General features: G+C 35.5%; 1 protein-coding gene and 1 long non-coding RNA gene across 10 annotated transcripts in view; one reads left to right on the forward strand and one right to left on the reverse strand.

Moving 5' to 3' along the window:
- The window catches only part of LOC125264075 (B-cell receptor CD22-like), a 31,923-nt gene that overhangs the window by 4,419 nt on the left and 13,910 nt on the right, over positions 1-13,594 (forward strand). The window contains exons 2-4 of the mRNA XM_048183320.1: positions 2,224-2,286; positions 3,010-3,273; positions 12,545-12,826. Coding sequence (XP_048039277.1) covers positions 2,224-2,286; positions 3,010-3,273; positions 12,545-12,826 — 609 coding nt within the window. The remainder of the gene's footprint in view (positions 1-2,223; positions 2,287-3,009; positions 3,274-12,544; positions 12,827-13,594) is intronic.
- LOC125265652 lies at positions 4,533-7,656 on the reverse strand. Of its 9 annotated transcripts, none has more exons than XR_007184316.1 (6): positions 7,332-7,656; positions 7,125-7,232; positions 6,780-6,851; positions 6,246-6,335; positions 5,330-5,444; positions 4,533-5,239 (listed from the first exon to the last, which is right to left on the reverse strand). It is a non-coding gene; the product is annotated as an uncharacterized LOC125265652 (long non-coding RNA). The 9 variants fall into 9 exon arrangements; XR_007184318.1 differs by having other exon boundaries at positions 7,125-7,199; positions 7,332-7,655; XR_007184317.1 differs by having other exon boundaries at positions 6,780-7,199.

Raw genomic sequence — 13,594 nt, forward strand, 5'->3', positions numbered from 1 at the left:
CATTTAATCTGTGCTGTATAAAAAACACTCTCCCCCGGTTTCATAGACAAGGCTTAACATTGTCCCAGTCTAAAATGCATGTTTGAGCTGTTTGAACTAAAAGCAACTTGCACCAACATATCTGAAAAATATGTCATTGTTTTGTCTCAAGATGCATATGTGATTTTCTAAGGCACGTTTATAAAAGTTACTTAATTGAAATAAGGGCTAATTCTGGCTTAATCTAAGCTCTGTCTGTGAAACCAGTGTCTAAGTGTCCAAATACTTTTTGCAGCCCACTGTAAAGTCACATTTGATGGTGTCTAAGTCAAACAGGAAGTGATGTTGTGTCTCAAACACTTTGACCTAATTTGGTTTTGACTTCTGTAGCTTGTTTTGTTCCAGTGAAGAACCGTGTGTGTGAAATGTTACAGTTTTTTACGATTGCTTACACACTAAAATTAAAATTTTCCCACAATTAGCAAAACCTTACACTCAAGGAGCAAAACACAAAGCTAGATCTGCACAACTATAAGCACATTCTCAGCCTCACACTTTTTGCAAAACACTACACACATTGTTTTGCACAACACTAAACACACTTCTCTACATTAGACACAGAAATCTAACATAATGTCACTTCTTTGGTGGTAACATCCCAATGTATGTTGCAATCACACAGAATGGGGTCCTCCACCTGCATGCCAACTTAGGGTCTTACAACACGGCCCACATATTCACATTTTAGACAGACTGCAAAAAATTGTCACAGCAGAAGACCAAATGGATGCAGAGCAGATGAGATACATTGTCATATGGGACAATGTAAATTTCCACCTATCTGCCCTGGTCAAAAAACTGGTTTCTAGCATCCACAATTTTCACTCCAATACATCCCACCATACGGTCCCTTCCTTAAACCCATTGAGGAGTTTTTTGTTTGTTTTTTTTGTTTGTTTGTTTGTTTGTTTTTTTGGCATGGAAGGTTTACAATCTCCAGCCCTGTGTCAGGATATGCCTCATTCAAGCCATGGAGAAGGCCTGACCGAACTGATGCAGGATCTGTGCAAGGATGGATTCACCTTTCAAGAAGATTCTTCCCTCGCTGTCTTGCGTGAAAGGACATCGCCTGAGATGTGGATGAAGCGCTATGGCCAGATCCAGCTAGGCCAAGAGATGATGCTTTGGTGTTTTGTCTCCACAAATATTTTTGTTTGTGTAATATATTATATTTAGAATATGTTCTAATTTTCAGTGCAAAATATAACCTTTGGAAAGGCATTGATGTATTGAATGGTTTTACAATGTGGTGAGAAATAAATATTTTCATAAATGTGCAGTACTGATCTTGTGTTTATATATATATATATATATATATATATATATATATATATATATATATATATATTCATGTACTTTACTCTAACAATATCTCTGAAAAAATCAAACCCAGACTATATAATTAGAAAAGTATAAAAGTTACAAGTGTTTAAGATTGAGCACAGCAGTGTGTAAATGAATCAAACAGAATCAGAATGTATGAACCATGTGTGTTCCTTACGGTGTCAAAGTTGGGTTTTGTTAAATTAATTTAAAGTTTTGAATGAAGTGTTTCATTTTGCAAATGATCTGAAGTGTTGTGCTACTTTGTTGTAGGGTTGTGTTAATTGTGTGTAGTGTTTTGACAAACCGGGCCCTGTTTTCAAAATTGTGCTTAAGCAATCGTAAAAAACTGTAATCACATTAATGTTAATATTTGCTTTTAACATGTATGTAATTCATTTATATACATTTTTATAGTATCTTTCATTATATAAAATTGATAAATAGAAATAGAAAAGCAAAATACAAGAAAAGGGAGCAAAACGCATAAACTTCAGAAACAAACAAAACAAGCGAAGGACTACATTGCAGAAGCACTACTGAAAACCACAGTCTGACATTGCATTATTGATGAGAATAACATCAATGTTGTGAAGCTCAGTGGTTCAAACTGCTTCTCTGTTGTTGAGCATCAGTGAATCATTAGTGAATTGACTCTCGTATCAGTTCACGAGTCCTGTGATGTCAATGTGCGTGATGATTTTAAATGCTGGAGAATAAATCCGTTCTCACCTGATGAGCATCAGAACAGAAAAACACTTTCAGTTCATGTAGAATAAACTCTAGACATGTTTCAGTGTGTGATTTACATTGTGTTGAATGAATGGAAATGCTTCATATCTGTGTTTCCTCTGCTTTTAGTGCTGATGTCCTTCATCCACTCTGAGCTCAATCAACATGCTGGAGATACTGTGCAGTACTACAGTAAATTTAGATTTTTTTTTTAAACTAATGTGAATTGTGTTATAGTTGTTTATTTGTCTACTTGGATACATCAAGACCCCACAATTGTTCTTCCTCTTTGCTGATGTTTTATGTCCATGTTTTGCACATTTCACAGAATCATCTGACTGTGGTTCCTTATGCTGCAAAAACATTACAGATTCAATCTGATATCAAATCAATCAAACAGTCTTGCAGTTGTAAAGTAGTTCAGTCAGACATTGATTTCAAAAGATCATAATCCACTATAAAACAGAAATGAGTTTTGCAGAGAGAGATTTGCTGAGGTGCTGCAGTTGTAATGTTCACTGTAATCAATGACTGTGTGTCATTAAGATCTTGTGCACCAACTATGCTTAGCTTTATTCATTCAGTATGGTTTGGTTTGAAGGGCTGGGAGAGATAAAGGCTTGAGAACAGACAGCTAGAAGTTCCTGTCAGACCTTTTAAAACATTCTGACTGTAAACAGCACCATCTACTGGACAGAACAGTTAGAAAAATAATACTAAGGACTGACTGGATAAATATATCAGTTTCATTTAGTTTTTACCAATACTTGCATACATTTTTAATGTAATTATTACAATTTACATGCAAACTACATTTTTAATTTAATAGTGTTTTTTCTCATAAGGAAGTTTTGAGTTCATGATAGTGATCCTGATAATGCAATGGTTTTCAATATTTACTTCTATGTTTCTCAGTGAAACCTGTAGTGAAGGTGACGCCAGATCAGCGTGTGTTCAGAGGAGAGACAGTCACTCTCACATGTGACATACAGGGAGGAGGAAACATTCAGTGGGCATACAGCTGGTTTAAAGATAGAAACCCTTTAAATCCATACACAACAACAGCTTCAGAGTTCAGTTTCACAGCTGAAGTGTCTTACAGTGGTGAATACAGCTGTAGAGGAGTGAGATCAGACTCACAGACAGACATCAGTGCTGCTGTTACACTGACTGTATCAGGTGAGTGTTCATAATCAGATCTGTTTAATGTTCATTTAAAATTAATATTTCAATACTTATTCGCATCTGTTGTTATAAGAGGACTGAAGAAATCCATTTTAGTCATTATTCTGTCACTGCACACATCTTAAGTGTGTTGTGTGTTTTGTGGAGGTTCTAGTTTACTATAAAATCATGTAAATTGTGATTTTGCAGTGTTATGGGAGTCTCCATCTTTGATATTTACTTTAGTCACTGTCACTATGGAGAACGGTTATAGTCACAGCTGAGAATAGAAAAGGACTTGAGTGAGAGAGTTCAATACAGATGAGTTTTGTACTGTAGTCAGAGAGAATGACGTGACTTACAGATAATTAGTGTTGTAGTCAAAACGGTAACACTTTAGAATACTGATCCTTCATTAATGAATAACTACACAGGAACAAATGAGTAATGCCTTATTAACACTCTAGTAACTACTATTAACTAACAAGTAACTCTGATGAATGAATTAGTAATAGTACTCAGTTAAAGGTGGTAGTTCACTATTAGCTAATCGGTAACTGTGTTTTCATACCTCCCAGAGAACTACTACGAACTACTATATACATGTGCGTAATTAACATGAATAATGAATAATGTATAATTAATTCTAGAGTAAAGGCCTTGGTAACCCACTAATAATGACTGAAGTGTTACCAAATACTTAAGAAGGAATTACTAATTATTTGGATCAGTATTCTAAAGTGAAAAGCATGACAACTCTCTAGTAACTACACTCTCAGAAATAAAGGTACAGAAAAGACCAAAAAAAGGTACAAATGCTCGTCGCTGGGCAGTACCCCCAAGGGGAACAAACTTGTACCATATTAATGGGTACAAAGAAGTACCCCTACAGTTTGTGCCTTTTAGGTACAAATATGTACCTTTGAGGGTACAAATGGCTCATCGCTGGGGTGGTACCCCCGAGGTACAGCAATGGTACCCTTTTATATTGTACCTTTTGAGAGACAATTTGGTACCTTAGCAATACATTTGTACCTTAATCCACTGGTACAAAAATGTACCCCATTAGATGGTACCAATTTGTTCTCGTTAGGGGTACCACCCCAGCGACGATGCCATTGTACCTATAAAGTGGCAAAAATGTCCTTGATAAATAGAAAAGAATGAGAGCAAAAGAAAGCAATATTTTGTTTTCCCACAATCAATGATTTAAAAGAAGTTAAACTGTACAAATTAAAATACTGGAAAGAGAATAACGACCGCACACCACAATCTTCGTTTGCAATAAACTTTAATAAACAAAGTTTTTCACATTTAAACAACTTTAATAGAGAATCACTTTATGAATGCATTACTTACTGCAGTGTAAGAACATAACATAAGATAACATAACGCTTTATATTGACTAAAAGCTACTGTGAGTGTTCATTGTATGCTTAAAGGATTAGTTCACCCCAAAAAGAAAATTTCCTAATAATTTACTCACCCAATGCCATCCAAGATATCCATGTCTTTCTTTCCTCAGTGGGAGAGAAATTTTGTTTTTTGAGGAAAACATTTCTGGATTTTTCTTCTAACAATGGAGTTCATTGGTTACCATCGTTTTTAAGTCCAAATCAATGCAGTTTTAAAAGTCTTTGAAGTGTTTAAATGGGCTGTACGCAATCACAGCTGAAGAAGAGGTTGTTTTCTAGCGAAACGATGTCAGTTTTAAAAAGAGAATGTGGTGTTTCAATATTAGATGCTCCAGTCTTAGAAAGAAAAGACCAAACTAATCTGTGGTGGACAGGACAAGTTTCACACCTAGAATATATTGTCCACAGCACATCAGGCCCTCATCCACAGGAATGGTTACTCTGTCAATCCTCGTAATGATGTACTGTCATGTTGTGCTCTTCAAACTTCCAATGTAGATCGGCTGTGGTCTGGTCTTTGATGCGGTCTCAAAACTGCTGCAGAGGGATGCAATAGTGGCTCCACGCTAAGAGTTAAGGGAAAAAATAAATACATTTTAGGAGTTTATAATGCATCAAGACATCATTACAAAAATAACGGTCCATGTAAAACTTACCGGTACAAAATTAAATTGAAAGAAATGAAATTTCAGATTTAACATTGCATCGACTTCCAGGCAACGGTGGCAGAAGATATGCAAGAACAACCATCATTGTGTAGCACTTTTTAATCTGAAAATTAATGAAAACAGATTAGAGATGCAACAAATGTTTAAGTGTAGGATTAAGAGTAGGGCTGCACGATTAATCGCATGCGATTGTCACGCGCATTTCGTCAGTAAAGCCGGTTCCCTGATTACCGCTAAATCGCCATCACCTGCTTTCAAATGGAGCGGCATTTAATAGACAGAGCCGTAGTTCACTGACAAGCCACACAATATCGCGTTCATTATCGAAGGCGATTCATCTGCGATATGAACGCGATATTGCGTGGCTTGTCAGTGATCTACGGTTCTGTCTATTAAATGCCGCTTCATTTGAAAGCAGGTGATGGCGATTTAGCAGTAATCAGGGAACCGGTTTTACTGACGAAATGCGCGTGACAATCGCATGCAATTAATCGTGCGGCCCTAATTAAGAGCAGCCTATGGGCCTAGGGTTGTTGTGATAACCACAATATTACAATACTGACAAGCCAGCCACAGAGGATGGCAACCATGAAGTTTATTTTATTTATTTTTTTAAGACTAAACTGTCCACATTTTACACTCAATGCATGTGTTTTTAAGGTTAAATAAGTTAGTAAGGGTGAAGAGGTTTTTTTTTTTTTCATTAAGACTTGAATGTGTACCATTACCATTATTATGTATTTACAGCAGCTCCATAGATTTGCACTAAAGAAACCTAAACAGTCAGAGATCAACATGTGCAATTACCTGCATCTGTCCTCCTTCACGTCAAGTCATATTAATGAATATTTGTTATGATAAATTAAACAAGAGATGTGCGTGTAAGTAAAGACTTCACACTTACATAGTATCTGCTTGGTCTTCCATCCCCTCTAAAAGAGAAAATTACTCCTTTCCAGGGTAGAATCAGCTTTCAACTCCTCAGTCTTTCCATCTGTTACTTATCCAAAAGAGGAAACATTTTCAAAATATATCAGTATCAGCAAATATATCAACTTTTGCATTGTCTATTAAAATATCTTAAAGGGATATTACACCAAAAAATGAAAATGTTATTGTTACTCCCCCTCATTTTCCAAACCTGTGCGAGTTTCTTTCTTCTGCTGAACATAAAATATATTTTTAATGAATGCTGGTAACCAGACAGTTGACGGTAGCCTGTGACTTACATAGTTGGGAAAAAAATATATAAAAATACTATAAGTCAATGGATAGCATCAAGTGTCCTGTTACCAACATTCTTCAGAACGTCTTCTTGTGTGTTCAACAGAAGAAACTCACACAGGTTTGTAACAGTATGAGGGTGAGTAGAATTATTTTTTTATAACTTTATGTAAAAGAAGAAAATAAGTAAAGACTGAAATGCAATGAGACCTACACACACAGCATATCTGAGCAGCATTAGTACTCAAGCCATTGTGGGAGTCCCCTTAGATGTTCATCTTCACTGCTGATTAAATCAAAGAACAAAAAATTTAAGAACAAAGTATTGATCTCAACAAAATACATTCATTTCTAATATCTATCAAACAGTCAGATGATGTTGTAAGCTGCATGTTAATAAGTTATATCATGAGAAATTTAGAGGCCAGCTGACAACAACCAAGGCATAAGATAGATTGACAGACAGAACATAGATTGCAAATTATATTGCCTAAAAAAGTCATCTAAAATATCCTCACATTAAAAATACATTTACTATACAAAAAACAAAATACGTTACCTGGATTTGACGGCACTCTCCAGCATTTGTGGTAGGGCTCCTGTGCTTGACGTGAAATCGGTAAAACCTTCATCTCTGTCAACATCAAATCAAATTCTTGACAACGTCCTTGAAGAAAATTCATACCGTAGAAAGTAATGCGATGAGAACAGACAACATTTCACTCGGTCAACCGCAAAACACATCACAGGAGCACTGTGAACGTACCTGATGCAGCAAAGCAAACGCTCCACGTTAAATCCTTCACTTATAATGCACTCTTTTAGTTGTTTATAATGATCTGGTGTGCTGGGCAGCTTGTCGTGCGCTCTGCCTGGCTAACACTTCACTAACGCTACACTGCTCGACGCACGTCGCCACTCTCCAACTAATTAACAACATATTTGTTAGCTAACTATTTCTATGATCGTTTTTTTCAGCACTACGCATTTTAACAAGTATTATCTACCGTAACTTACGGAACGGTCCAAAGCATCGCGATTCCCCTCAAACCAGGCCGGAGTGAAAAGAGCGCGAGCCGCCGCAGTTTGAAAAGACGAGAGGCGTGACGTGATTGGCCGACAAAAAACAGCCGTTAACATTTCGTGTAATAAATTGAAATATATATATATAATGTATATTTATTTTTATAAATGATTATTCATTATTTATAGAGATTTTTATGTGCTACCATATGAAATATATGTATTGTTTTTATTTTCATAAACACAAACTGCCCGCCCAGGAGATAACACATTTATTGTGTCAATCTGTCCAAGGCATACCACATTTACAAATTATGACAAAGGCTCTATCAGTCTTAGAAAAGGCACGCATAAGTAGCTGCTACCCCAGAGGATTGTGTACCCTGTAACTTGAAAAGTACTTCTTAGTACCCCACAGGAAGTGTACCCTTTGACTTGAATAAGGTACTTTTTTGTACCCTACAGGATGTGTACCCAAAAGGTACTTCTAAGTACCCCATGGGAACACGATAGGACCTTTAATGGTACATTTGTGAATGTTGTACCTTAACTATTACTTTATATGACAATGTACCTTTTCAAAGGGTACATATATGTACCTTTCACCATGCATATTTCATTGTGTACCCCTTTTCTTTGGAAAGGTACTTTTTGGTACTCAGCTGGATACATGTTTGTTCCTTTGCTGGCACATTTGTGAAATTTGTACCTTAAAGTACTTAATTGTACCCTCACTGTACCTTTATTTCTGAGAGTGTACTGTAGTCAGTGTAAACTTTTGAGGTTTTTGTAAAGTATTGGATAGTAATAACTCAAGAGTTACTATATAACTCTAAAGTAACTACTTCTTATTTGGATCAGTATTCTAAAGTGAAGATCATGGTAACCCACTAATTACTTAAGTGTTACCAAATATATCATAAGGAATTACTGTACAAAAACATACAAAAACATCAAAAGTTTACAAAGACTTCAGTAGTTACTAGAGATTTATCATGCTTTTCACTTTAGAATACTGATCCAAATAATTAGTAATTCCTTCTTAAGTATTTAGTAATACTTCAGTCATTACTAGAGGGTTACCAAGGCCTTTACTTTAGAATTAATTATACATTATGCATCATTCATGTTAATTATGAACCTGTATATAGCAGTTCTTAGTAGTTCTCTGGGAGGAATGAAAACACAGTAGTTATTGATTAGTTAATAGTGAACTACCACCTTCAACTGAGCACTATTACTTACTAATTCATTAATCAGAGTTTCTTGTTAGTTAATAGTAGTTACTAGAGTGTTAATAATGCATTATTCATTTGTTCCTGTGTAGTTATTCATTAATGAAGGATCAGTATTCTAAAGTGTTACTGACGTACCTTATAAAACACATCATTGTTCTCTGCCAGCCTCTCCAAATTGTTGACCAAATGCAAATGTGACCGAAGCTGGAAGAATCTATCACGGCACATGGTGTTTTCGAAAAATACCAGTGTCCATCCTGGCTTCCCAGTACATGGAGACTCTTGGCATTTTCATCACGCCCATAGCAAGGTGGAGACCAATGAGGGTTCTGATTTCCCCTGAACTGGTGGGTTTGAAACCTAGTGTGCCACTTTGGATGGCATAGATTTTGGTGGTGTCAGACATCAGATCGAAGAGCGCATCTAGTACATACTGTTTGAAGTATTCGTATGGACTCATGGGATGTCTGTCATAAATCAGATGATTCTGAAAGGAAGTATCGATGATTGTGGTGAATGGCCTATGGTGCCACTTAATCTCATGCTTCCTGGTTATTGTCATCTGCTCATGATCATCTTCCTCTCTTTTCACTGTAATCTCCTTCCTGATCCTCTGTCACTACACTTTCTTCTCAACCTCAGCTGCCACCTCAAGTTCTTCATGCATGCATACATCTCCACTGTCCCTTATCTCTGTCCCTCGTCCAATAACAAAACAATCACATTTATAACTCTTTTTCCATGTTCTCACTCGTGACCTCATATGCATTTTCTGCAATTTACATATTATATAAGGCATAAAACTTTGTACTATACTCTCAACATCTACACTTACTCTCGTTTTCATCTGCCTCATTTCCTGAATCCAAGCAGTCAAGATCGGATAACTCTCCATTTACAAGGTGTTCAAGGAAATCTATGACTTTATACTGTAAAGAAAGATTGTGTGAAAAACAGGTTATATACATAAAACAAATCAATTGTGAAGTCATAGCTTAGCTATGAAATACATATAGGTATTTTGTTTCTTTGCATGAATGAACTGAGTGCTGCCTAATATCTCTTGACTCCTGATGTCCATTGGGATGTACATTAAACTTTGAAAAAATCCTATAACTTAATTAAATGAAATATTTTCAAAATAACTTGAAATATTAACACTTGAAATTGTTAAAATTATGCTGAGAGAAAATGTATTAGGCTAGCATGAATTAACATTTTTCATGAAAATTAGGCACTTACTCCTCCCTCTCTCGAGCTTCAGAGCCATGCTTGTCTTGTCTGATGTCTGAAGCACTCTCAGATCAAGCTAAAAAGTCATTTCTCTATTGTGATTGGATAATCAGCAACCAATCAGTAATAAGCATTATTTATACCATGAAATCAGAGATTTTTTATTGGTTTAGAGCCAGAAATATGTAATGTCCATTCCAATGGACGCCAGGTCTGAAGGGGTTAATACAATGGAGAATGTTATAGTGACGTGATACACAGAAAAATCCTCAGTGTTAAATGAACATTGATGTCTATATGCGTCCAAGAGTGTTAAAGTAACACTAAAGCAACTGCAGTTAATGAGATAATTAAGTGATTCAAGTTTGACTGTATTTCTGTCATTCATCTACAGAAGTACTAACATCTAAGGTTACTAAGGTAAGGTAAGAACATCTAAGGTTTAGATGTTGAAGATTTCATTTAAATGTGTTTGCTTTAGTTGACTTTTGTTAGTTTATTTGTCTTTCATCAGCTGTCATCAGTAATGGTCACACTGAGCTTTGTTCATTCAACACGGGATTTTGCTGTAACATCCAACATTAAGCCATTGTTTAAAACCCTTTCATGCATGGCATCCACTAGAGTGGACAGATATTTGGAAGCCATTTTGAACCATTTAAGTTGTTGTACCATGTCCCAACCACCAAGCAGTGAACCCCCAAAGCATTACAATTCCGTTTAAATATTGTCTTTGTTGTTTTGAGATATTGCATCATGCATTCAAAATAGTGAAGAGAAGAGGAGATGCACCTCAGGAATAAGTGTTAAATCCTTTTATTATTAGATAGACAGGTACAAAACTATTTTTTCAGCTAAATAAGATTTTATCCAGATTTTAATCTTTTTTTTTTTTTTCTGTGACAGAAAATACATCTGTCCACCCCAAACGTTATGTGCCAAAGGGTATATTTTGCCGATTGGGCCTATATTTAGATTCTGCCTTATTTTGTCTGTTTTACTTAAAATTATTACATAATTTACACTTGAATAGTTTTACTAAACAACAATATTAAATAGAATTCATTCAGATTTTATCATTTATTTCAGTGCTTACAGTATTTATTTATTAGGTCATATAAAAGTGTACTTTTTTAAATGAATAATACCTATTTTATTAATAGTTTTATTGGTGGAAGAAGGTAAATCAAATGATACTGGTTTTAATTGTTTTAAATAAAAGTTGGCCATTTTTAAATTAATAAAATTAGTTTTGAGACATAGAATGCCCCCAACCCCCCCCCCCCCCCCCTCTATTGTTGTTGTTATTTTATGTTCTTATGTATATTCACACCATTTCTTCTTTGTAAATGTGGGGGGGGGGGGGGGTGTTCAGACCAAACAAGAAGTTCTGTTGAATCACTTTTTATACCGCTGATGCACGGTGTCCACTGCAGTGGACAGATATGTAACTCCCTCAAAATAAAACAAACAAAAACAAAAATAAAAAAATATTACTTTTTGAATTAATAATTCATGCATGCAAATGCATGAATTAAGCCAAAAAGTTAGTGATCGTTAATTTTTAATACACGTTTGAAGAATGATGTTCAATGAATGTTTTCTGCCACAATTATGAGAATATTCATCAAATACTAATGACAATATACAAATTAACCTTTTACAAATTAACGTGTATAAATAACGTTTTTGTGCTAACCTTTGAGAAGAACATTTGTTCATAACTTTGAGAGAACCTTGCAGGAACGTTAGCCAAATTTATGAGAACGTTCCCTCTTGAGACCAAGATAAGACCAAGACTTTGAGGGGTTGAAACCAAGTCAACCAAGGCTAGATCTGCACACCTCAAATTCATCTAAAAGATCCTTATATACTGCCTGAGAAATGTCTTATATTTAATCAACAAATAATATTAGAATAATAAGACACTATATAGAGCTGTTACCAATAAAATGAAATCACTAACAACAAAATAAATCTTTGCACTGCAGATGTGGCACAGAAGTTGCATCTGAATTTCTGCAAGTATAGTTGCATAAATATTTGTAACTGTAGGTGAGTGGCAGCAAATCACTTAATGCATGAATCACAGAATCATTTATTCAACCTGTTTGTTCAAAGCAGCTGATTCATTCAGTAATGAAACACAGTTGCTCTGAAGCACACAACAGTTCTGCTGTGGATTTGTTTGGAACTTTTTCCTTTGCAGAAATAGCAAAAAACTTCTGTTTAAATGGAAGTCTCTTAAATGTAACTTCTTGTTTATTGAACATTTGTATTAAATCAATGTCATGTTTGCAATACAATCGTGCTCATATGCTACTGGTGAAAAAACAAGAGAAAAACAGAGCAATTATGAAATATGTCATAAAATAAAGTATAAACTGCATAGCTTTTCCAAAACATTAAAAAAAAAAAAAAAAAAAAAAAAAAAAAATCTCTGAAAGAGTTGTTTGACTCACTTTGTTTTTATCATTCTTCACAGATTTACCCACACCTACACTGACTGTGACACCTGACAGATCTGTATTCACTGGAGAGAGAGTCAATCTGAAGTGTGTGATAAACTCTGATCACACTGACTGGAGATATGAGTGGAATAAAGACAGTTCAATGTTACAGGCATCTGAGCGTTACACTGTAAACAGAGACACTCTCAGTATTGTTGAAGCTGTTGAGTCTGATCAGGGTTGGTACACGTGTAAAGGACACATAGATGGAAGATCAGTTTCATCACAATCAAGCTCTGTTTATCTCTCTGTGAAGGGTGAGTTGAACATCATTGTCCTCATGAGCTCTCTGCATGATCATGATCACAAGCAGTCAAGAGTCTTTCACTCTCAGATGTTTCATTCACACTGATGATATGGTTCTCACTCCTCTTTTGAAGGGTTAATTCTGTTTAATTCTCTCACAGATGACATGTTCTTGTTCAAAACAGTTTGAGCAAGACAGAACTGAATGCAGGAGTCTTCAAACCTGTTTTAAAATTTTAAGTATTTAAACACCATCACAAAAACACTGCGCTCCTGCATGTGTGCAGTAAAACAGTGAAACATTAAACAACGCTTAAAAAACTTCCAAAAACATATTTGTTTGTATTTAATTAATTTATTGTTGCCTGCACTTACTGGAAATCTTTGCTGAAATGCAGCTGTGGCTTTGGACAACCAATCTTGTTGTCATTTTTCTCCCTGACTGAGCGTTACAGTCCATCTCTTTTGAGGGCTTGATTCTGTTTAATAGTGGTTCTTATCTATAAGGTAAAGCATATTGTTCTCTTGCAAACTAGTTATTCTTCTTCATCTGATCAAAACTTTGGCGCGCTACTCCTCCCGCACTGTTTGTCATCGACCCATGAATGAGGCGTCAAATTATATGGATTATTGAAGAGAGGTGTGCTGTATCTTTAAAAGCAATCAGGTGTTCACCTGTTGGGCAAAAAATGGGAGAAGAAGTCCCACTTTAGACTTTGCATTATGACAAACTTTAACGGGTCATATCTCAGAGCAAGGATTTCGTAGAAACATGTGGG

Source organism: Megalobrama amblycephala, linkage group LG3 (assembly GCF_018812025.1).
Source record: "Megalobrama amblycephala isolate DHTTF-2021 linkage group LG3, ASM1881202v1, whole genome shotgun sequence".
Taxonomy (NCBI): Eukaryota; Metazoa; Chordata; class Actinopteri; order Cypriniformes; family Xenocyprididae; genus Megalobrama; species Megalobrama amblycephala.